The sequence below is a fragment of the Chelon labrosus genome (genome assembly GCF_963514085.1).
Source record: "Chelon labrosus genome assembly, chromosome: 20".
In the NCBI taxonomy this organism is placed as follows: Eukaryota; Metazoa; Chordata; class Actinopteri; order Mugiliformes; family Mugilidae; genus Chelon; species Chelon labrosus.
In genome coordinates, this window is record NC_140353.1 from 12,232,180 (window position 1) to 12,258,138 (window position 25,959).

General features: G+C 42.9%; 1 protein-coding gene across 1 annotated transcript in view; it reads left to right on the forward strand.

The window, feature by feature from the left end:
- asap2a (ArfGAP with SH3 domain, ankyrin repeat and PH domain 2a) overlaps nt 1-25,959 on the forward strand; it is a 51,069-nt gene that overhangs the window by 5,433 nt on the left and 19,677 nt on the right. Inside the window, exons 2-4 of the mRNA XM_084569299.1 lie at nt 11,191-11,263; nt 18,740-18,885; nt 19,756-19,830. Of these exons, the coding sequence (XP_084425425.1) occupies nt 11,191-11,263; nt 18,740-18,885; nt 19,756-19,830 (294 nt within the window). The remainder of the gene's footprint in view (nt 1-11,190; nt 11,264-18,739; nt 18,886-19,755; nt 19,831-25,959) is intronic.

Genomic DNA, 25,959 nt, shown 5'->3' on the forward strand with positions numbered 1-25,959 from the left:
TCTCATCTCTTTATAGCACCCCTAAGCCTAATCTGATGGCAACAGTTGTTTTGGGTACCGTGCCCTAACTTGACATTAACCCTTATCTTCTGTTAACATAAGATGATATCTCATTTAATTTCCAGCTGCCACTCTCTGTTTTTGCATAACCGGTTGTTGCGGAACTAAACCCTCGCTCTTCCCCACTGCTGTTTGCATTTAAACGTCTCTTCAAACGTGCAATAATTTGTGTCGAACATGTTAACACCTGATGACAAATGTGCTCTTGTAAGTCTTCTCGAGCAGTTCCCGGGCCAAGGGGAGGCCCAGGCCTTCTTTTTCTGCCCCCGTCGCAGGCATGGTTGGTGTTAATGGCTGGGGCCTTATCGGAGACAACAGCTGCACCCCCCACCTCCTGGAACAGGTGGCCTGGAGGAAAGTTTTAACAAGCCTCCAGACAGTAGGATTATCAATGCAGGGACAATCCTCATCTAATAGCTTTAGAGGCACGCCGATGGATCCGTGAGCTCTTGTATGGCCTAAATGTGTTGTCTGGCCGAAGTGAGCAGCCTAAACCTCCAGCCACCCTGGCCTGTCTTCAGTGCCACCTAAGAAGCTTAATGCTTCGTTTAATTGAAATGGGACTTCTGGCAGGATCTCTGCAGTCCTGTCTCCTCTCTTCAGCCTCACTCTGAATCTGATGTCCCTTGACTTTGGCTTGCTGTAGTTAAGACACCAGAGTAGGACATGGATGTTGAAGCAAAGCCAAATACATTTATCCTTCCCGGTCTTGAGCGGGAACTATTGGAGTTTATGTAAGGATTATTGAGTTCTTCACAGCGTTGATCTGATCTGGTCATAGTCAGTGGTGCACCAAAGATTTATGAATACACTTGAGTGCTGTGAAGACCATAGATTAAACTACTGATCATGGACGTGTCTAGCTTTTCATTTGAGATCCAACTAAACCGGCACAGAATCGTCAACCAGATTATCACGACTAAAAGTCTTGCCCTGCTTTCAGGTGGCATGTTTGGTATTAGACTAATTAGTAAATTCCATCTTTCTGCTAAAACACATTCAGGTTCAGTCGTTCTAACAAAGCAAAGGTAAAAGAAAGCTCCCTTTACATTTTTCTAAGTAGAACTGCTATCCAATGGTTCCCAAGGGATATTTGTTTGAAACAAGAGGTGTCCGTCCCTTCTCCAGGGCATGGTAATGCAGCGTTCGTGTTATCATCCAGTGACAGGCTCCGGTCAGACCTCATTATAATGCAGCAGCCCTCCCCATGAATCTACGAGGGTCGAGGGTCACAGTCGTGTCCCAGTCGATTCAAAGCCATGATCTCCGTTATCCCCCAATGGGCTTTGACTGTCGGGATGTGATATGGTTGTTTTGTCTCAGACTAGGTAGTGAATTTATTACACTGTTTTATTGGAGCCTGTAAGTTACTGTTAGGCCTGGTGAGTGTATTTCATCTGGAGAAGGGACGTAAGGGTGAAAACGATCATGAAACCTCAGTCTGTGGTGAAAAGATCTGAGGTTAAATGACACTTTCAGCTCTCTGGCCTGCACAGAGGTTAGAGGGTTGGACACCGGGGGTAAACTGGGGGAAGACAGGAAATTAAAGCTCATCTCATCCATCAGAGTGTCCTGGCCCATATTGTCTGAGACGGCTCCTGTCGACGTCTTTTGTTCCCTGACGGGGCCCTGCCTCTTCATTAATGAACTCCACCATTGATTTGTAGTCCTGGTCACTGTGCGATGCTTTGGGGGAGGGCAGGGTGTGGTGGGAGGGGAGAATCCTCACAGTCTTGTTGTCTCGCTGTCACTTTCACTCAGAGGACTGACCCAGACTTCTTCTCTGTTGGGGAAATGCTCAAATATGGACACGAGAGGAATTTTAGACTGATTGCTGTTGATCTAATTTGGGATATGAAAAGGTCAGTTACAGGAAGCTGGTATTGGGCAGTTTAAGTATGTTGGACCTTGTTGTCCTTAGAATTTAGTCTAATTTAGTTTATGAAACATCTCTGAAGAAGACCTTGGAAACAATTTGTAAAAGGGCTGACATTTTCTAAAAACATTTGGCAGTGGTGATTAGATGAAGCATCTGTCTATCACATTATTATAGACTGTCGACACACGTAGACCATGCCTGTTTTACTTGAATGACTGTGATTCAGACTGATCCATGTAAGATGGGTCCTAGCATCTTGTGAATCTTACAAGAATCCAACTCCAAAAGCCTCTGGACTAAGACAAGTACACAAGTAGGAAAAAAAAAGTCTTTTCAGTTTTTAAACTCTGATGCAGCCGCATCAAAAGCATTTTATCTGCACAGCGAGCTGTATCTGTGAAGACCGTCTGAGACCCTTCAGACTCTCTCAGTTTCGCTGCATTTATGTCAATCAAAGCTCTTTTCAACTTCTAAGTTCCCGGCTGAGTTCAAAGGGACTCGGATGAAATTCTTTACGCCTGAAGTGCTCTCTCAAACCCGCAAACACACACACACACACACACCCACACACACACACACACACACACACACACACACACACACACCGTGGCGCTCACTGTATTGTTTTACTGCCCAGTTTTCCAGGAGAAAGCAGGTCATTTTTCCTCTTTCATTCGTCACCACCACAGAACTTTTGGGCATTTTGCCTCCGGCGCTCCCCTGACACCGCGAACCTGACGCAATCGTATGTGTGAAAAGAGCCAAAGAGAAACTCCAAGGTGAAGTCACAGGAGTTTTTTCCCCCCTCACCTCCTCAAAGTGCAGCACATTTGGTCGTTATTTCCTCCTTCGAACTTCGGTTTTATCAGCCTCCTGCTAGTTTATAAACTTCATTACATGCTCGCCTCATCGTCAGGCAGACCATTTTAGCAGGTTTTAAATATGATGCCGTCAGTTTTCTGCTGTGAATTTATTCATCACTGGCTCAAAAAAGCAATTTCTTGTTCTCGCTTCTGACTTAACTCTTCTTTTATATGCAAGTGATGAGATAATGCTTATGAGAACAAGGACCAAACAATGAAGTAGGACAGACTGGGGCTCTGAAAAGACATTAGCTCTCACACACACACAAAAAACACTGCTATAGAGTATTATCACCAGGAGGCACTTGCATCTGTGAAAACCAAACAGAAACAAAAGTTCAGCCTGGGTCCCTCACCTTGTAAAATGTAAAACACCCTGAAAAAAAGGCGCCTCGGTAGTAGACATGAAAGTTTGTTTTCTCTAGCTCTTAAAGTACTGCAGTTGATGTTGTCATCCCAGTGTGATTTCTGGCAGCTGCTAGTCAAGGCTGTGGTCCAACAGTGGTCTTTGTAGTGCTCACCGAGGAGCTGTAAAGCAGCAAGTGTGCTGGTGCTAAAATACCAGAGGACTTGTAGACGGATAGGATGTTTCAATAAATCTCAGTCGGGCAGAAAACCTGAACAGAAACCCGACGAAAACCTTCCAAATTTGGTGGCCCGACAAAAGGAGATTTAGGCTCCTTTAAAGTTAATGATATACGTGTCTGTTTGATATTGTCACGGTAAAATTGGTGACTTTTCGTATGGCTTCTCATCCCCGCGCCGCAGCGCACACCAGCTCTGCGTGTTAATGTTAATGAGCACATGTCAGACAGTCTCATGACACAGTAAAAAGCACCACCCCCCCCTCCCCCCATCCCTTTCACTCTGTCCCACTTTAACACTGAACTTGCTGCCTGGAGTTTTCCAAGCTGCTGCCCCCGAGGCAGGCTGACTACTCACATCTCAGCTGTCCCGAGAGAACAGAGAAACCCTGCAACCGTGGCCCGGTTAGCAGTCAGCTCCATGGAACCCACTCCTCTCCAAATATTGAATTTTCTCACTCAGCATGGAGAAAAGTTGTGAATGAAACACTTGAAAGGGCGTCTTCTGATGTGTTTTTGTTTAAGGAGGACGGGGAAACTTTTAACTGTAAAAGCTTCTACCAGAGCGAACAGCTTGACTCAATCTTTCTCAGAGATATACCTTCTTATTACATTTCTCCAGGGCTGAACCGTATATTTGACATATGTTTTGAATGAGTCACGGTGCTTCCTCTGATTTTGAAGTTCAGAGAGAGAGAGAGAGTACCCTTCCTGTGTTTACCTCGACTGTGCCACATGTGGATCCGAGGAGAGCTGCTCCGTCTGGCTGAAGGCTGGCCGGGCACAAAATCTGCTGCTTCAACGGCACACCTGCAATAAAGCTGACATGTCTCTTTGTGTAATGTGGAGGCTGCCCATTAATGATGTGATGTTTTCTTCTTAGGAAAACAATATAGATTAGTTTTCAGCTCGCTCTAATGTAAAAAAAAAAAAGTAGTGTGTCAGGAGAAGGTGTTCTCAGGTTCTACAAGCATGCCTGAACAATACTGTACCACAGCCAAACCCCCATAGAAAAGAGCAGACGCCATACACTGATCAGGCATAACATTATGACCACTGACAGGAGGAGTGAATAACATCTTGTGACAATACAATGTTCTGCTGGGATACTTATGGACCTGGTATCCGTGAGGATGCTACTTAGACATGTACCACCCACCTAGACCAGACCAGGCACCCCCACCCCATAGCAATGACACTCCTTGATGCCAGCAGCCATCCCCAGCAGGATGACACAAAAACGGTTTAGGAACAACATGAAAAACAGCACAAGGTGCTGACCTGGCCTCCAAATTCACTAGATCCCAAACTGATCAAGTATCTGTGGGGATGCTCTGGAACAAGCCCGATGCACATGTTCATCCACAGTGAACATAAGCGATCACGTCTTCTTCACATCTTGTTCCAGCTGTTGCTGCTTCTCCAAACAGTGCGGCCTGCCTACACCACAGGGGTGAAATAAATATGACGAATGTAATGACAAGTCTCGCCCGTAGTTTTCACATCAAAACCAGGCCTTTCAATTTATGTGCGTCTCCGTTACAGTTTTCAGTAGTTTTCGCCGGGGAGTGAGGTAGTCTCGGTGTAATTGTCTTAACATCTGGGCCCTCAATAAAAGATGAATTACAAACCACCGTCGCAGATACTGAACCCACACAAGTAGCAAATAAATTGGATAATTACATCGCAGACTTTCTTATACCCTAATTTCCACAGCGTGTGGCCGACTGCTTCCTTGCTTGACTGTCGCAAAGGGGGGGTTAGCTTAGAGGGTTATACAAAGTTATTAGATGAGTTATAAAGACACAAAGAGAGTCCAGATGTGTGTGTGTGTGTGCATGATCTTAAAGAAGTGTGTAGCTCTGGCGACAGTGATACTACAGACAGAGAGGACTGCTTGGGTTGTCCTTTTGTTCAAATTGGACATGTGTGTGCTGTACGGTGACGGAGCCTCTCAGAAAAGCCGGACAGAGCATTGCCAAGCAGACATGCTGTCATCAGCAGATAGTTAGCTGGCAGGAACAATGGGGCTGGATCTCCGTCTTGTCTGTCAGTCACTCCAGCGTGCAATCACCCAGGAATGTCTGTCTTCTTCAGACAGCGGGGAAAGAGGTGGAAACAACTACGATAAACAGGCTTGTTAGGTGGAGTGTTGGTGGCTCCTTTCCCTCCTAGCTGTTTTACATGTGGTGTGAACTATTTCTTATTGGAGGGAAGAGAAAAAGCTAATAAATCTATACTTCTTCTCTAGAGCTTCCACTTTGTCGCTCATCAACACTTTTTCAGTTATACTAACTGATTTAATTCATCAATAAGTCAGTCATAACAACACTGTGGTTTTCAGTTAATCATCTAAATGACGTTACGAGGAAAAAATACTTTGCTGGTTCCACATTTGAAGCTCATGTGTTATATGAAGCTTTAGAACAGTTTGGACTAAACTTATCTAGGATCTATGATTGCCTCTTTATTATAGGGACTGAAATTTTTACCACAAACAAGTCAGAGACAGCCGCTTATTTATAAATGAACTGCTTCAGTTCTTGTTTGCTCACAATCCAACCACACGCCCTGAAGTGAACTGGCACATTTCACCCACACCACCAGTTCCAAGCTTCTCTCCAACGGGCGGATAAACCACAGCTAAATAAAACAACAGCTGAACAATTGCTTCACACCATTTGCTCTGAGTTTCTCTTGGAAAGCAGCAAATTCTGACATTAAAAGTTGAGTATGTTAAGAAGTCCAGACGACACACTTCTTCATTTTGTATGTTTGTTTTCATGTGTTTATTAGGCCTATTTATCTACTCATGACTTCAGTGTCGTTGCGATTCCTGTTGTGTTCCTACTGGCATCTGGTTCCCACTGGGAACCTGTCTCTGTGAACTGAATTTAATCAGTTCTGTATTTGTATAAAAGCCTAATATTTCAACTTCCTTTTCTAATTCCCTATATTTGTTTAGGTTTGGGAGAACTGGGAACATGTTGGACGAAGAAAATATCAGTTTATTAGTTCTGGTTCAGTTAGTGATAATCAAACATTGTATTTGCATGCTTTTCTGTGGTAAAAATAGGATATTTACGCCATGCTTTAGTTGTATTTACTTTGTTTGAAGTTGCTTGTTTCATTCATTTTAGTTTAAGCTTACTATTTAAGAAAGTAGTTCAGATATCCTTGAAAAAGACCGAACAGTATATCTTACAGATATGAAAACAGCTGTCTTGGACCTGAACTTAAATTCATACTGTAATGGAGCTGAGCATCCTCCACATTAATCAGGTTTACTGTATCTTCTTTCCTGCTCTATCTGTCCGTGAACACACATTAGATTTGATATATCTGCACTGGACTCGCACAGATCAGTAACCCGACACGTAATACCCCACAATTCAGGAAATGCACGCACATAAGCAAATGGATCGCCGTGACGACGACCCCCTCGACCCTGCCGTGTTGTGATAGTCTGGGTAGATTGGCGCAGCAGATGGTGCCCGATTGCGATCACAATGATGCTGATAACAGCGATGATGATGTCATGCTTTAAGACGAGGATTAATTCAATTCAGTTTTTTTTTTTTTCTTCCTGCTCAGGCCTGCACGGTCAAAGAGAGGACGGGAAAAAAAGAGGCTCTCTGGTTAGTTTACTGCGAGATGCTAACAAAGGAGGGAAAATGCTGACATAGCAGTAATGTCACATGAAGTTTGCTTGTGTAGCAGCTCCAGGCTCCGAGGCTGGGTCTATTGTGTAAATATTCAGCTCTTATCATTAATCAGTTAAACTTCACAAAGATAAAACAACATATCTGGAGGAATTTGGATTTCATTTATTACTCCGCTATTGTTCATGTACCAGTGCCCTGTTTATGAACAACACATTCAGTTTAATTGAGCCTCTAGGCTCTGGAGGCGCACAACAACCTATTCACCCCACGGTCTCCCTTCCGAAGACGCATCTGGTAAACTGCTTGGTTATATAATTATAATGTCTTATCGGTCCATGGGCAACGTGTGTTCTTACGCAGACGAATCACTCTATAGGGAGTGATTGCGCGCAGACTGAGACCACCTTGTTCCGGTTCGCCGTTTGATTCCTGTTTGACTAAATGAACCTCAGGTCCTCTCTGTTTTTCTGTCTCTACCTGGTCAGCCTCAAGCAGAAGGGTTCCCCCCATTTGAACTGGGTTCTGCACAAGGTATCTTCCTGGTAAAAGAGAGTTTTTCCCTGCCACTGTCCCCTTAGTGCTTACTCTAGGGTTTTCAGGCTCTGGGTTCTGTAAAGCATCTGGAGACAATTTGTATTATGGATATAAATATAAATACAACTGAATTGAATTGAAACGCTAACATACCTTTTTTGTAGTTGTCTGTAGCTTTTCTGTTTGTTTGCATTATCTTTTTTTTGATTGTCCATTAAACAATTGTCTAGTGTGGAACTGGGAAGCACACTTCAGACGTTCATATCTTGTCCGGTGTTGTAATGCAATTTTACAAGATACAGATAATAACGGAGTAACTTAACTCACTGCAATTTTAAGAACCAGTGACCGCTGAGCTGATATATTTCCTTTTATCACAGCAATCGGGCCATTTTGAGGTCAACCAGAAAGCAAGGTTGAATGTAAATGTCGTCTGGTTGCAGAAGCAGCTACATGATACCAGAGCTGAACACACACTCAGTACAGTAGCTGCCATCTGACTGTGCTGATGCAGCATATGCACAAAAAGCTTTAGTCACAAAACGAGCAGATTGCTATAAATCTCTTGTCCATTTGGCTTTCACTTCCTCCATGAAAACATTCACACTACTGCCAGGAAGCCCAGCTGAGTCGCTCCAAGTGCTGCATTTATACCATAGGCACTTTCTTTTTATGTGTTGTATTAAAAACGTCTATTTGAAAATGATGAATACATCGCAGAAAGTCTGGTATCTTAATTTATTATGTGTGCTGCTCAGGTGTGACCTTGACATGCTTTGACTTCAGCGGCTCACCCTCGTTTGACCTCTCGGCCTCGATGGCCAAACAAGGTTCAATATCAAACCATCAATAGATGGGATTGTTCAAGCACATCCTACTGGCTCATTCTGAAACTGATTGCTTCATGGCTGGATTCTGTGAAGGAACCATTTTTTCTTATTGAATGCAGAGATTTATTTATGCATTTTATGTGCTGTCAAACTCTGACTTTATATTACCAAATGGTCCAAAATGGGTTAAATTTCTTTCCGTCAATATATTTTGGGCCCTGAAATCATTTGCCACACATCTCATGTTATACAGAAAATCAATACAGATCCTCTGTGAAGCCTTCTACACTCTCACAGAAGCAGAGATACTGTTAGAAATTAGAGTCCTCTTCGGTCTTGGAGTAGATGTAAGGTGTAAAGAGCTCGAAGTGACATCGGCTTAGAAAACACACTGCTTGTTAAATGTCTTTTCGTGGTTGGATTGGTTTGGCGGTGTAGACAGAATTGTTTTGTAGATCTTCTCTACTATTTTCAGTTTATTTTGTTTAACTGTATATGCAGACATATGCGTATCTGTGTGGGGTCTAAGCTACAGAGTCTGAGGAGTCTTTCTGTGCCAGACATAGCTAATGGGATAATAGCATATGTAACAGATGAGTCATTTAACAGGAGCTGAAGGAACTAAAACCACAGCGCTGCCAGTCTCGCTTTTACTCGGTCGTCTTTTAATTTGCACAGTTCCCCCGCTGAAGGACATCAAATCTTTATTTTTGGCATGTGTTACTTTTACCAGACACGGCTGTCTGCGAGCTTATTTGTGTCAACACATTCGTCAAAATGAAGACAGAGTCTAGAAAGGTGGTGGATAACACAATGCATAACATCATGTCTTGATATTATTCACGGAAAACATCACTCCCCTAAAAGTCGTCCTGAATTGGGAAATTGGCTATGGAGACAAACAAATTGTTTGTTGTACGAGCATGTTTATTTTTGTTGGAGGTCAATGGGGATTGACTTGCTTTTAGAGCCACCCTCAAGTGGCCATTCGGGAAAGTGTGGTTTTTGGCACTTCATTTTTCAACTCTGGAGGTTGCTACTTGGACTTGATGGTGGTAATACTATGCTACCTGAAATTGGCAGTGTCTCAGAGGTCAGGGTTTTAGCTGCGACTGCAACTTACTTATATTTTTTAACTGTGGATTTTGTTTTAACTGTAAAGGTCCTTGTCAGAGGCGGTAGAAGAATTGAATTTAAAAGAGCGAATTCAAGTCAATTCCAGTTCAAACAAAGTCACTGAACTGACAGAAAAGAATAATTAAATGGTGGAGAGATATCAGCTATCTCGTATGTGTGTGTGTGTATGTCTTTTTGTTAGTTTTTTCCTGAGGCAGATTATGGCGTATTGTGGATGGTCCATTAAAATAGATTCAAATCTTACAGCTCTGCTTGACTGACATCGGTTAAAAAGCAATTTAAATACAAATAGATGTCGTTTGAATGGATCATTCTTTCATTACGCCTGGATAATTTGAATAGCCTCTTATTATCTTTGCTTTTCACTCCATCCAGTGTAACTATATACCCCAACAGACTGACTGTTGGGGTGTATAGTTACACACTTTATATGTGGCCCCGATGAGCCACTATTGATGAAAGAGAGAACGAGCACAGTGTCAGCCTATATTATTCTTATCCTCTACATGTCCTTCAACCAGTGACTCTTCATTTATCCGTCTCTTTCACCGCAAAGCATCTTCTGTGTTGTGGCCGTCTCTGTTCCCTTCGTGTCTGTGTGGGTGAAATGCGACCCAAGGGAAAACTCAGCAGTTCTTCCATTTTGCAATATCAAACCACGCACGGCTTGGATATTAAAACAGTACAGATTTATGAATTTAATAAGTTCTGCCATCACTTCACATATAGAGGCTGCTGCAAAGAGGACAGTGTGTGTGTGTTGGGGTTTTGTACAGTGTTGGTGTGAGTGTAACCGCTGAAAGGGAGCCATTGTGTGTTTTTGTTTTCTGAGAGCGCAGGGGATTTGATACGTGTCAGGCAGATGGGGAGCAGGGCAGGGGAAAGTGGCGCCTGCTTTGGCCCGGTCAAGCGGACATACTTATTAAAGTCCCTAAAACTCATTTCCTAAAATCCCCCTCATCCCAAAAGATTCCTTCACTCATCGCTGGTACAGTGGTGCATTGTCTCTGTGGGACTTTCACTGTTTGTTCTGCTTATTGTGAGTCTGGGTTCAAAGTCTCCGCGCGACTGCTCACAGATATATACGTGTGCGTACTGCAGGGATATTGTCCTTCATGTAATGGACCTCGGATGCTCATTGCTCTTGTCCTACCAGCTGTTACACTGATAAATGCACACACACACACACTAACACAATAACTGATGCGGGAGCTCAGGTCTAATTTTAGCTTTGTCTTGAATAATGCATGGCCTGAAGCCAGAGTGGAGATGGGATCAAGACACACACACACACACACAAAATGTACCCACCACACGCAGGCATTCAGGATGTGGACAAAATAGCACCAAAAAATAAGATTAAATTCAATACGGCAGCAACACAAACCGCTTCTCTAGAATGACCCAAGATATTAATAGACTCTAAAGTCTTTAAACAACTCAAGGGTAACCAAGTTATTATATTGCATTACCTATAAGAGGCACACACTTCTTTAGAGAAACAGGTCTGATGTCGTACCCCTTGTTTAATAGGTTTAGGATGTACTTGTGCCATCCATACGTCCAGATTGAACTCATATATCTGCACTAACGTGAGCATTGACCTCTAAATGCCTGACTGTTTGCGTCTCTCGCCAGGCTCTGGATGTGGACCGCAGCGTTCTGTACAAGATGAAGAAGTCCGTGAAGGCGATCTACACGTCCGGTCTGGGTGAGTGCTCCTGTCTGACTCTTCATTTCACGATTTTCATTTCCTTATCTCGTCTTATTTGACAGACACAGACACTTTTGGCACTTAAACGCCGAGTTTGAAAGTCGCCAGCGATTCAAACGGTGCGAACCATTCTGAGATGTAAAAAAAGGTTTAGTGAAAATGTTATGAAACTAACAATGTGTTTTTTTTTTAGTTGCTGGACAGACTAAGCATCATTTTTTCCTCTCATAATTCTTTTAGACTTGCCATTCTTTATGTTTATTCCACAAACACACAAGTGAAAATAATTTTAATCGCATTCCTGTTGCCGGTTTGTCACAGGCAAAGATAGGAGAGGCCGCTTTTAGCCCCTGCGTGTATTATTACCATACTCATTGTGGCTAGCTGTGCCAGTGTTGGGCGTTTTCAGTGTCTTTTGTTTGGGCTGCCTGACATAACCCTGCTGAGAGAGAGAGAGAAGGAGAGAGACCCGTGAACAATGTGCTGAGCATGTCTTTTTCCAAACAGTCGCGGCTCTGTTCAGGCCAGAGGGACAGCTGTCTGATCCAGACCCCAAAAGGAACAGCTGGGGAGGGGCATGCACCGTTTGTGTGTGGGTGCTGAGGCATGGACACACTCGTCTTCTTACTTCACTACACTGTTTCACACGTGTTTGTGTCCAGGCTCCCAGGACAGGGCAGTTGTTTATACGCAGGTGTACACGTAGAAGATTAACCTGCTCGGCTATTTAGAGTGATTGATAGAGGCCTTCATTTGACGCCATTTACGTCTGGGTGAATACTTGATGCTGATTGGCTGCGGGGAGTCCCATTTATTTCCTGACAAAGGACACCTAGTGAGTAGCTCCTGTGAAAGTGTCTGCTCACTGCTCTGAACTGATACGCTGCTTCAGCCCGTACATAAAGTGGGTAACCATAGCAACGGGGACACAGTGAAAGCTTCTCTGTGCAATTTCATTTCAGCAACTTTTAAAAGCTAACGGCTAACTAGCTGTAAAAATCGGTGAATAAACACACTTCCCATTTGAACTTCTTGATAGTTTGTGTCACATAAGTGATCATCTCATCTCAAGAAAAGTCATGTTTAAGGTTCATCCTTTATACTGGACTAATGAACAAAGTTTCCATTTCATTAAAATCTTCGGAGATGGTAATGAATGTTCCAGGATAATGCCCTTCAAGGTGTCCATAATCACGAATTACAGGCCTCTGTCTTGTCCCTTAATCCCTGATAATGGACACCTCGTTGGGCATTATCCGTTACTTGAATCCGTGTGCACACGGCAGCAGAGGCTTCAGTTTAAAGCAGTTAAAATGAGTTTTTATTGAGAGAAGAATATATCTAAATGGGAGCAAGCATGTCAAACTTGGTGCCCTGAAGCATGAAGCTTGTGCAGATTCCTATCAGTGTTTACAGTAGAAATACTACTTTGTCTGTGGAAATGCCACTGGGAATATTGTTGTTTAAACGTGTCCCAAGGGAAGCTCGTGTTCACTGAGGTGACCTTTAGTTATCAGCAGTCATTACAGAAAAGGTGCGGACACAGATCTGTTTTGAATACAAGCAAAATGTCTCTCTGTTTTACGCCTGTGTCAGCCTCGTCTCTCTAGAACACGGATGCTATATGTTCCAAATATAGAGTCTACTAGTTTATCTAGTTTACTATAAATATTTTATGCGTTGATCAATATGTTGTCATGAACAATGCTTCAAATAGCTAAGTGTAATGTGACATGGGTTGCAGAGAATTATATCCCAAGCCTTCCGTTTGCCTCAGCACGTCTTCGCATTTCAGTGTCTTTCAGCTTATTGTTTCAGCTTTATGGCTTGTGACTTAAGTAGTTTACTTTCAAGTGAGAAATTTGTTCTCGCTCCTAGGGCTGTGAGAACAAGAAAAAAGTTAGTTTTGGACAAGTAATTTATACTTCACAAGAAACTCAAGTGTCGAACTCTGGAGAAGGCCTCAGTATACGTCACATGTGCTAAGCATTGTGGGAGATGCTGAAGACAGACGACGAGAAGCAATTTTCTTATTATTTTTGGATGACAGTTGTTTTGACGATTGTGTCTGTCGGATCATACCATTCATTCACACCCACGCACAGTATGCCGATCTCTACCCAGGAGAGATTAGCAGTCACACTGCGAATATTAGCATCTAGTATATTAGCGTCACGCCCACTCTAGTTTCTGACCAATCACAGAATAGTAACCGGACACCACATGAGAAAAAAAGTCCTGCCCGGTTGATGTGTCGAGAACAAGCTGCGAGAACTCCCAAACAAAGGCAGCAAGAACAAAATTCTCACTTCTCGCTGACTATATAACAGCCTTCACTGTACTCATAAGGCAGATATCTTAAATAGAAAATATTAGTTGCTCAACAGCTAACAGTACACCAACACAGTTAGCAACTTGCTGGTAAATACTGTATATACTATACAGGATTACGTAGCAATTAGAGCCACATATTTGTCTTGGGAGTTGGTGGAGACCAAAATAGAGCAGCAAAGGAAGTGAATACTGGTTTGTCAGGTGTGGAAATGTGAAAATAGTCATTGTCTTTAAAGTTGTTCTGCTACCCAAAGTTGTAATTGCCATTAAGCTACATAGAAATCGTATATTATGTATTTGAAGAGGTTAGTAAACCTTTAATGTACATGGTTTATAGCAGAGGTGTTGCAGCTTACAAGCATGCAAGTTAAGTAATCAATTATGAGCAACAACATACAGACTCCAAATTCATTAAATCAGCAATAAACTCTTTTCTTAGTACGTGCTTAAATACCCCTGAAAACGTCGCTGAAAATCTTAGATATAAATGAATATTTCATGTTTTATTGAGCTTTATTAGAACAAAACAGCGTAGTTCTAATCTATGTGCCGCTAAATATGATACAAACTCACAAAGGGATGCTGTTGCTATAGCTGCGAAAACCAATCTCTGCCATCTGTATGTTTAGAGAAAGAGAACCAACACGCTGAGCTTCCTAATGTTCTCCATAGAGGATTTTGTGGAAGAAGTGTGAATAATGAGAAACACGGCAGGGAGCCTCAACGCTGGCTCCCTTAGCATTCACGGCTGGTATGACTGACTGTCAGAGCCCAAACCCTGCAAGGATATTTTTGGCTATGACACGAGGAATAGTAATGAGGAGGAGAAGGATGGAGGGGATGAGTGAATGACGGTTCGATTACAATTGTGAGGAAAAATAAACAATATTACAATAGTTAGCACAACCGGGGAAAACTAAAGAAGCTGAGTAAGCAATGACTTGTACCAGAAAAAAAGATGTGAAAGTGGAAGAGGTGAGGAGGAGAGTTACAGGGAAAGCTTATAAATGAGCCAAAGAGTCCTGTGTTACTGCAGGGGCCTGTCAGGGATGTCAGGTTGTGGGTTTTGATGAATAAACCAGCAGCATCTCACACCTCCTGAAGAAACTGGAGCTGCTGGAGCAGAGCTGCTAGGGCAGGCCTGCCAAAACTGCTGAACAGATAACAACTGGAGGCAGATGATGAACACAGATTCACAGCTGCTGTAGCTATAGGTGGGCTGGACATTGAACAGCTGAATAATGCAGAGCTCATGCTGCAGCAGGGAAACAAAGAGTTTGGCCTGGCAAAGTCCTTTAAGTTGCTGCTGTTCACACGCCTGTAATTCTCTCTGGGCTGCCAGCTACCTAAAAAATGAGTCTGAGCCTTTTATCTCTAATGGAGTTACATTGAATTGATGTTTGAGGACAAAAATAAGAGGAAGAAGGACTCAAAAGGACAGAGACACTTCTGTTCATACAAGGACCTTGTATAAAGACATGTCTGGCATTTTGCAAAATACATTTATTTGAGAGGATTAATACTACTCTTGTGTCTCAGGGGTAAATATGGAGCTTAGCTTAGCATAAAGACTGGAAACAGGGGAAAATTGCTAACATAAGTGTGTTCAAAGTATTATGAAAACTTTATAACAAAACTAAAAGTTTGCTGGACTATTATTGGCTCGAGTAGTGAATTACCAGTGCGCTAAAGAGATGCTGGTAGGTGTGTTTTTAATCTTAGGACGGAGCCAGACTAGCCAGTTATTTTCTGTTTTCACTCTTTAGGCTAAGCTAAATAAAATGGCTGATAGCGCCCTGTTCCAGCTTGATACTGACAGAAATATTAATCTTCTGACAAAAAAAATAAAGAAGTTTCTCTCTCTTTATGCTATGCTGAGCTAAGCTAATAGCTAAGTAGCTCCTTGCTCCACAGAAATGTCAATCCTCTCTTCTACTATAACATTATCACATAAAAAACAAGTTTGTTTCCATTCTGTATCCTAAGCTAATCTAAGTAGCTCCTTGCTGCTAGCTCCAGCTTTAGATTTACAGATGTGCTGAACATCTTCTCATCTATTACATATTGCCTAAAATGTCAAACTATTCCTTTAATATTATTTTCTTTCTCACGCCCTGTGATTCTTTGTCTTCTTGGGGTATAAGATTCCATTATCTCAGTGCTGATGGCCGTATTGGTGCCATAAAGTGGACAGTCTTATTTTTACACAGTCTTTAGAGAGATATGGAATTGATCGTCCCGTCTCCCGCTCATTGTGTTAGTGAGCGTTGGAGCGTCAGCGGAGCAGGCCTGACGGAGCCGTGTAATGGAATGAACGTGGGAGAGACGGCGAGAGGAAGCAGAGGCCAGTCTGCTATCTGGTGATTAAAACCTTGTGTGTGTGTGTGAGAGAGAGAGAGATGGAAGAAGTTTGGGGTGTTGGATAATCCCCAGCAGATGCCTGGAAGCTGTAGACGCATTTTGTCCCGTGTGTTTTTGTGCATGTATGTGTAAAAAGGGAAGATACAGTTAAGAATGTTTGACAATAGTGGCAACTGGCTCACAGTTGCGTCTTGTGAAGCTGTTTGTGTTTTAACGCCGTTAGAGTCCTTTATCCTGCCATAAACACAAGGTTATCGTTTCCTTTGGTCAAGCAACGGGAATTATTTTTTTGACTGCCTTAAATGGAAATGGCGCCACTTACAGCCGCGTTGGCATCTATTTTCTGAACCAGAAACTGTATTTCCTTTTGCTAATTTTAGATGGATGATGAAATGGTTTGTCTCAAAAAGAGTCAAATAAAGTTTTTAATCTAGCTTCAGCATTGCAGTCAAAAATTTGTCTTGGATGCTTGCTGTAGTTCTTATTCATCATGTTGCGAAACAATCCGTTTCCTCAGAGTACTAAAAGTTTGACTCTTCTGTGCTTGTGAGTTGACATTTGCCTCCCATGAGAACTGCTTCATGTTCCACTACAGATTAAAACCATCTTTATTTTGAATCCAGCTCTTTGCTTTAAGTTTTTATAAGTTAATATTCAGTAAGAAAGAATCTCTGTAACCTTTTTATTAAGATGTACAACCGTTACATTGATGGATAGATATTTTCAATCCACTAAGGTAAAATAACAATCGATCAAATAAGACACGATGTCCCAAAAAAAAGAATCTTAATAAATGTAATGGACCAGAGGAAGGCATAGTTTCTTTAAGAGGGCCCCTGAATGCCAACTTAACTTATTAGAAATGTTTAGGCAACATTTGCAGGTCAACACTGAATTAGCAGATACTGTTTACAGTGCAAACTGTAGAAATATGTCGCCTGTGTATCGCCATACTTATCTCCCTGCCATGTTAACTAGCTCCGCTTTCCGAGGCTCAAAGCTCCACTGTACCGTAGGCTGCATGTGTGATGTGCTTAGGTCATGTTACGACAAATACACGTGTACCCACTGAGCAGCCCGGGGGGAATTTGTGCTATTTGTCAGCTCTGAATAGCAGAGCTCTCGTGTGCCACTTCAAAAACAACAACAGGCCACCGCCCTGTTGGCTCGCAGCCTGGCACAGCCGCAGCCAAACAAACAGCTGGAGCTGATGTGTAGACAGTGGGCTGTGGGCGTGTGATAGTGGTCGGTGTCTGACACATGACACTGATTGAAGTTTATTACTTCTCTGCAGGACACGTCACAGCAAGTCATGTCTTTGAACGTGAGGATTTGACCCAATTTTTGACTGATGGTCGCACAGAATAAGCAAATTTCTGATGTTATGTTGGTTTCAAGGGATTTCATTGATACTTGTGCTTTCCTCTAGTTATCATAGATAGATAAATAATCTTAAAAACTCTTTGTCATCTCTTTACAGTCTGCTAAATCCTCTCGTTTTGTGTTTTATCATCCAGCTCACTTATTCCATCAGATTATATTTTGTACCTTAAATCAGATTTGTCTCATGTGACGACACCTGCAGGTAGTGACTCAGAAGCTTTCAGCTTTTCCCCTTTTAATAACATGATGGATATCTTAGCGGCTTAATCTATAAACCTGCCACATCTGTGAACCTGTGTGGCTGCTCTGTGTGTGTGTGTGGTTGGCGTCTTTTAAAGCTGAGTCATGATGTAGCTGCAGGCGTCTTACAGTGTTTCACCTCCACACACTACTTTTTTTCCTCCTCCTTTCTTATTCACCCCTCCATCACCACTACCACCACCTTCACTTCATCCCTCCGTCTCTGTCACTTCTCTCTCACTCTCTGCAAGCGTCGTCATAGCAACAGTCCCCCCGGTGCTCCAGCCTTCTCCAACACTGTCCCATTGGCATTAGTTGCTATCAGCTGCCTGGTCTGGCATGAAGTATATTAATCATCTGGGTCTTGTGGTAGAATAGGTCGACTAAAGATATGCTGGATGACTTTTTAAATGAGCGAGGCTTTTGTTTAATTCACCGTCTAGTGACTACGTTCAGTGTTGCCCACAAAATTTCATGAGACCCTGGTGTTTTTGGTTTTTTGTATCAGTGCGCCTTTAAATTACCATAATAACACGGATATTGGATTAAGCGAGACATAGCAGCACCCTGTGCAGTTTATGTATGTGAATACTAAACAAAATGCTGTTGAGACGTGGCATTCTGTGGACAAATGTATGTAACATTAAATAAAGTAAACTAATTTATAGTTAACAGGTGACTTTCAATCTAACTGTGCTAGCGAGCTCTTACAAAGTTAAGCTAGTTAATGTTACGTCTGGAGGTGTTTCCTTCGGGTTTTGACCAACTCTCTTTAAGTAACTGTAAATCTCCATGGTCTAAAAATCAAGAGCACAAACATCAGGTTTTAAAAAGTGGCTGTAACGTAAATTTGTATTAGTGAACAACACAAACAGTGCTACGTGAGTTGACCATGCCGTTTTCTCCGTCAGGTTAAATTCAGTACAGAGAGGTACAGAGCTGGAGGGAGACGGCTTTGGGGAGGAGAGGGTGAGAAAGGGATGCTTTCAGGAGCAACAGGAAAAGTAGCGCAAGTACAGCGTTGTTTAAAACATGCAAAAATATTTCAGCTGCGTTATGAGACCATGGCGGAGTAAATTAGACCTTGGCAGGCCGCTACAGTATTAATATTGTATGTATGTATTGCTGATTTCTGTGTATACGTGTGTTTTCCAGCCCACGTAGAGAACGAGGAGCAGTACACTCAGGCCCTTGAGAAGTTTGGAGAAAACTGCGTGTACCGAGACGATCCCGACCTGGGTTCAGCCTTCCTCAAGTTCTCCGTCTTCACCAAGGAGCTCACTGCGCTTTTCAAAAACCTGGTGAGTCTACATTCTGCGATTGTGTGTGGTTGTGTGTAGGATGCAGCTGGGTAAAGTCCACAGGGACAAAGAAAGTTTTCCATGCTGTCCCTAATTGTCTCTATCCCCTGGAGTCACAGTGTGTGTTCTCTTAACACACACCTACACACTGAGCACACACCGAGTCCAGCTGGAACTTAAAGCACTGAGGAGGTAGCTCTAGTTTTCCGATGAGACGGCCAAAGAAGCAGTGCAACAGTAACTATCCACTTGGTCTAATTCAGGCTGATCCAGCTCTATTAAAGCCAGGTTTTGCATGATGGCCAAAGCTTTATTAAATAAATTTGACACCACCATGTGAGGTCTGTCGCTCCCCTCGGACACTGTATCCTCTCAAACCCAAAACAGGGGCTTGAGATTTCGTATTAGTGTTATCTCAACACCTTTTATTAAAGAAATATGAGCTTCTGCCTGACCGGGATGTGAAGATGTAATCTCCAGAAAGCTTCAGTAATCTCCGGCTTCCTAGATTGCTTTGCTCTGCATTACACACAGAAGCTGGCTTTCGCAGTGATTTGCAAGCAGGGGAGTTTAAGACAGATTTTTCTTCTCATTTTAATGTCGTAAAAATGTTATATTTAAGATGCAAGTTGTACCAAAAGCATTGCAACCTGTAGGCATTTAAAGACCACCATTCACTCAAAAGCTGAAAACTTGCACGCTTTTTTATTCTCCTCACTTCTCCTTTCTCTGGTGGACACGGCACACGGGAAACTGAAAGGATTACGTCTCAGCTGCGATCAGTGCCCCCGACTTTCAGTCCCCTGCAGCCTTAAATCCTCTGATGTAACCTTTCAACTCTTGTTTGTGTCTCTCTCCACCCTCCTCCAGTTCCAAAACATGAACAACATCATTACCTTTCCACTGGACAGCCTGCTGAAGGGAGACCTGAAGGGTGTCAAAGGGGTAAGGCTGCTTGCTAACCAGTATGGACTTGTCTGACTCTAGCGAGCTGGACGTATTATGTGAGTAGATGGAATTAAGAGCCGTTTCACCGGTGGTTGCAAGCAGGAAGAGATCTTTCTGAATTGACAAATTTTATGTCTTGTTTTTGGAAGACAAACACAAAACATGCATTTGGCACTAAAGAATAGATTGAGCTTAGTGGAAAACAATACATTCTAAATATCCAAATATGCTTGTCTTGTGGTGGCTTAATCCCTTTTAGGAAACAGGCAGTAAAAGTTTAAAAAGCCTCGGCCAAAGTAATTTGAAACTGCTGGACAATTACTATCATTGAAGTGCTGCAGTGCTCGCTAACAAGGTTAATAATACGCTGCTTTAAGCTACCTCGCACCACATTCCTGTTTCCCAAAAAAGTAAAAGTTGAGAAGAGAAGAGAGAGAAAGCTGATAACATCTTTGACAGAATATAGCTGTAGTTTTCTTAAACTACAAAATAAAAGTTTACCTATCTATAACCAGTGTTAGCTTGATGCCTCTGATTACTCAGCATCAGGACAGAGTCTACAATCAGTCAGTATCAGAATACATATTTGAGTTTTAGCAAAGTGTCTGTGATTACTTAGAGGAATGCATGAAAATGTTTGCACATCTTCCAGGGACACATGGATGATATTGTCCACTAGGATCTAATCCTATGGTAGACTTTGACTGGAACATTGATGGATGGGAGGAAATGGGGTGAGAGAGAAAAAGATAATAAGTGTAAAATACCTTGGTGGACTACAGTTACTTTCTGATACCTATTACCCTCGGCCTATTGATACAGTGTCAGCTTTCAGTGCTCGACTTTTTTCATTCTTGGTGCCGTGGATGTATTTTGGTCTGCACCAGAAACATTCAGTACACAACTCTACTTCCTAAATATCGATGCAGCACGTAGTCAGCTGGTCAGTCATGTGCCCACCAACGAGACTAGACCCACACAAACGCTCCTCAACAGTTTTGTAATGCAATCAGGACTCGTTACTGTCCGTGGCGGTCTGTGACCTTTCTCTCTCAAGGCACATGATTGGCTTTGGTTTCCACCGCGGTATGATGTGATTAAGTCGGCGCTAATGAGCCTGGTTGCCACGGTGACGCCAGTTGTCCCCGTGACCCTCGGCCACTTGGCTCTGTCTCGACCTCTGAACTGCCGTCCCCCTTTTTTTTTTTTGTCCTCTCTGTTTTTCTTGTGTGCCTCTCTCAAGTGCAGTGTTTTCTTTTCAGCCTCTATCTGTTTTTCAGTTTCCTTTCTTTGTCTCTCGTCGCTATCGCTCTCCCCCTCTTTCCTTCCCCCCTTTGACTGGACACCCGTCGCCCCCACTCTCACTCTTTTGCCTTACCGTGGCAGACAGTCATATCACTAATACTTATCCACTTATTGCTCATTAGCCCTCGGATGATTCTCATTACCCCACCGACATGGGGCTAATGAGCTGCTGGTTGTTTTATACCTCAGGACACACACACACATTTACACACGCTCATATAAATGTCACCACTGATGTAATGTCACCAAACCCGGGAATTAAGCCTTCGGTGTCAGGAAAAATAAAGGACGAAAGAGTCATTGAGAGGTAACGTGATGGGCTGACTCTCGCCTGTGTTCGCACACACACCTCCCAACCCTCTGCTCACCTCCACAGCCCTGAAGGCTTTCCTTTCCCCGTCATCTCCACCTTCCCCTTCATCATCTCCTTCGTCCTCTGTCATTATCCTGCTCCTCCGCTCCTGTCCCGTCCCGGGGGAAGTACCTGTTAGGAGAGGGGGGAAGCAGGAAGGAATCCAGACCTGCATGGCAGCTTGTTTAGACTGCAGGGAGAGGAGGGAGGAACGTACGGTTGATATGGATGTCATAAAAGAGTAATGTGTTTAGAAGATCAAAGAAGAAATTAGTTAAAATACGGCTGAGAAATACTGTGTGTATTTCATGTTCCAACAAGACTTACGATCAAATAATCAAATAAATGTGCTTTTCTTTTATATTTTCAAGTTAAAGGTTAACGGATTCATCCACATGTTGACATCTAAATCTAATATGACACCATACATTGATGTCTGTAGGAGTCAGGAAATGGGCAAATACAATCAAGTGACTGTAACATCAGAATATCATAATTACTTCCTTTAATATTTCCTGATCACAAGGTAAAGAGGTTTAAAACTCCATGTATTCCACTGTAAAATCAGGGATCTGAGTTTTCAAACAGCACTTTAATTCAACAGGCATTTGTTGATCAGAAGATTTGAAACCATACGAAAATATAAAAGCTAAGAAACACAAGACAGGGAAGCAGTCTGGGGTCTTAAAATGCTCCATATTTAATGCATCAGGTATATTAGTGACCCGTCCTTACATTTGATTTAACTCGGGACTTTAATGGCTTCCCGGTAGCCCCTGTTCCCTCTTAGCTTGTTAATATTCTGTCTGTGTTGTCTTTGGAAATGAGTGCGATGAACTGACCCCGAGGGAGGCAGCCACTAATGGCTTTGTGATTAGAGGGCTACAACCTAGCAACCTGTCGCTGCTGTTCATCGGCTAAAAAAAAAAAAAAAAAAAACTCACCCATCTTTCCACCCCATCTACCTCTATGACCACCTTACCACCGAGGCATGTTGAGATTTCAAGTGTGAAAATAAGTCTTTTTTTTTTAGGTTGCTGTCAGTTATTGCCTTTTTGTTTCCATGGCTACCTTAGTGTAGCTCAGGTGAACAAAACATTTAAGCGTTTGAGCAGTGCGGTTGGGAAATTACAATGCCTTTTAAAAATAGTCAAGATACTGTGGTACTAGCAGAGGGGGAGTCCATGGAAGACTCGGTAGTGTTAATGCTGAAGATAAACACACTCCCACTCAGGGGAAATTGGAAAGTGCTGATTCCACCAGACTTGTGCCAACGGGACTTTCATAGTGGACGGTGATGTCATGACTGTAGTCGGCCCCCTGCTTATTGGTGAGTCTGTGTGTCTAACGCTGTGAGTCACATCAGCTCATCACCATTCAGTCACAGTGTCTGGATAGCTGGTGTAGAGTCTACTGTTATTTTAGGAGGGGAGCGGATGGACTAACGCGTTTCAGACTGAGCCGTGCGAGTCCAGCTGTGCCCCCTCTTATTGAGGTTCAGTGGGTCGTGAACATCCGAAACCGCCCACGCATTTTAGCTTGGATTTTAGATAAGAGCGGATACGTGTTCACCGACTTATTTCTCCTTGGTTTTCAGACCACATACTCTGCTATGAACTAAAACATCAGCAGCATTAGTGGATTAGAGTTGTTTTAATGTGTCTTCCGCTATACGACGCCATTATGTTTTGTATCTAGCCCAACAATGACATGTCTATACTTAATGGTATGTTAGAGCCATTTCCTGCAAAATTATAAGAATATATTCATCACTCATCCTGCACTCAAGGGAGCTAATTTTGTATCCAATCTCAAATGTTAAAGTCCCTCCTTCCCCCTTTGTGTCTCCTTCACCACTGTCAGCTCTGGTTATTGGCTCAAACATTGCCTCACCCATCACCACCATAATTCATCAGAAAGGTGAACATGCATAGGCGATGGCTGTGGTGAGAAGAAGTCCTCGACAACAGCCCTCTATGTTGAGTTAGTAACTACAGTAGTAAACAAACGACAACAACAACAACAACAAAAAAAACACCGGCAGAGCTGATGCTGAATGGTGACAGTGCCTTCCTGCTCAGGCTTGTGAGGCTGACCAGTCATTTCACACTGGGCCTTTTTTGGAGGCTGGCAACTTCTTTAGCTTCCTGTTTTCAGAAGAGACGCATAAATACTCAGCCAGACGTTTCATAGGAACTTCACGAGTGACTGAACTGGGGATTTACAAACCACAGAGGTAACGCTTTGTTAATTCATTTGTCGGTTTACCTCGGCTACGAAAATAACACAATTTACCACTTAACTCTAGTCTTAATTGCAAGTTCAGCCTCCATGTCACTGATGAACCTGAGAGTTAAACAGTTAAAGCTGGTTTGGGATTCGCCAGTCTGGGTTTCACCAGTCTGTCTGTCCATATCCATGCTCCTCTCACAGCCATCTACCTCTCTTTCATGCTACCCCATTGCTCATTCTTCCTGTTCCTCGCTTTTTGTCTTTTAAATTATGTCGGTATCATTTGAATTTATTTCCGTTCATCCAGGATGGCCGGATCACCAAAGCCAGGCAGCTTCTGACCCACATCTGGTGGAGAGACAGTTGTTCATTAAAGCCTGATTGTCTGAAATCGCACCAGGATTACTGAACCAAACTAAACTCTCCCCTGTTTGCTGCTGTACAGGCTGCACATTCAGTGCGGCGGTGGGAAAAGGTGTGAGGAATGTGTAACAGGAACTTCTATTCCTGGACACGTACGGTTGTAGGTAGTAAGAGGTGATAAGTTTGCGAATGGACGCCGTTGTCAAGGGCATGACATTCCTCCTCCGTCCGTTAGTTTCAGTCAGACAGGGGAAATGAGGCGCTAAGAGCTCAGGGCTCTCTGAGGGAGTGTTTTGCCCTGTGCCTTGGCCTATTCTGCTCTGCCCTTCCCTGCCCAGCGATGCCTGTGTCTGGTATTTTTAGCCATTGTTACCATTTTTCTCCTCTCTCTGGCTGTGACATTTCCTTCCGCTCACCCTCTCTTTTCTCGTTGGCTCTCTCTTGACCTGCAGTTGATTCTTTTGGTGACTTCCTCTGTTGTTTTGGCAGTTTTCCACTCAGGCATGTTATTTCACTTTGGGCCTTAAGTTTTTTTATGGCACTTTTATACTCTCTTTACTCTGGTGGCTTCTGCTCTTGGACTGGTTGACCGAATGTCTGAGTGCCCCCTTGACTTGACGCCATGATCCCGTGGACTGGCAGGTCCAGGCTGCCACTCGTCTGCTGTTGAAGTGGAGCTCAACTGTGGGATCAGTCCTCTCTTGAGCTCTAACAATGGCACTAAACACATGAGCTGTCTGACAGGCGAACACTAAAATGTGTGCCTTTCACATTTTCCCGTAGAAATGTCGAGTAATGGACTGAGAAGAGTGCTGCTTACAACCTAAACTAAGAGTAGTGCTTTGGGTTTCTTCACTGCAGTGATTCAGATGCTTCGCTGTGGTGTTTTAATAACTAGAGCGGTTGCATTAAATGCTTCATAATTCTTTTGATTAGATTTTATTGCTGCATGCTGTCGAGCAGATTTTCCTGTCTGTTAGTAGGAGACGATTAATTTAGTTGCATTGCATTTTTTCAGCGACTGATATGGCCAATTGCACCAAGTAATGTCTGCTTTCGTTTTGTCCTAATTGCTGTTTAATCGGCACTGCAGCAATCAGGACGTTGTTTAATCAACCGTTTTGTTCAAGCAGCTGTTGAAATCGCACCCATGACAATGAGAAATAAGTGTTGCCTGTCGTCGGACTGACCAGAGGCAGTGCGTCGCAAGTGCCAAAAACAATTGCGTCGTGCTCATGCTCTTCCAAAAATCATAACCTCGCCCACTTCTTTGCTGAGACAGCTGCGGGCCGCTCTGCATATGTGAGGAGGGTGAGTCAGCTGACGGATTAAAACTGTGGTGAAACACACACCTAAACACACTAACTTTGTTCACCGGTGAGTAAGAAGGAAATGTGCTGGTTAGTAAGCTTTGACAAGGGACATGATGGTGACCTCTTTGTGATCCCTGGTCTCTGAGAGGATGTGTGTGCATTCCTGTGTGTGCAGCATTTGACATCTTGATTACAGCACTGTGCTTTTAGTATCTAATCACACGTTGTCTGCCCTGCATGTGCACCGATACCGGATATGTAGGGTTGCATCTGATAGCTATTTTCCCCACGGATCAAACTGTTTACTTTCAATTATGGGAATAGTTTAGCATTCAGAGAAACTGATGAAGTTTCTCTGTCCAAAAAATAAAGTCTACCTACTAGCATCTCTAATAGTCTGAGGCTAGCCAAGTATTAAAGTATTCTAGCTTCTCATAAAACCACATATTGTAGTTTATATACTTTGGGGTTTTGTGCCGATGACTTTATATATGAATGATATGTTAATTAATAGTGTGTGTGGATTATTATTATTTTTTTTTTTTACATTTGGACAGAGGC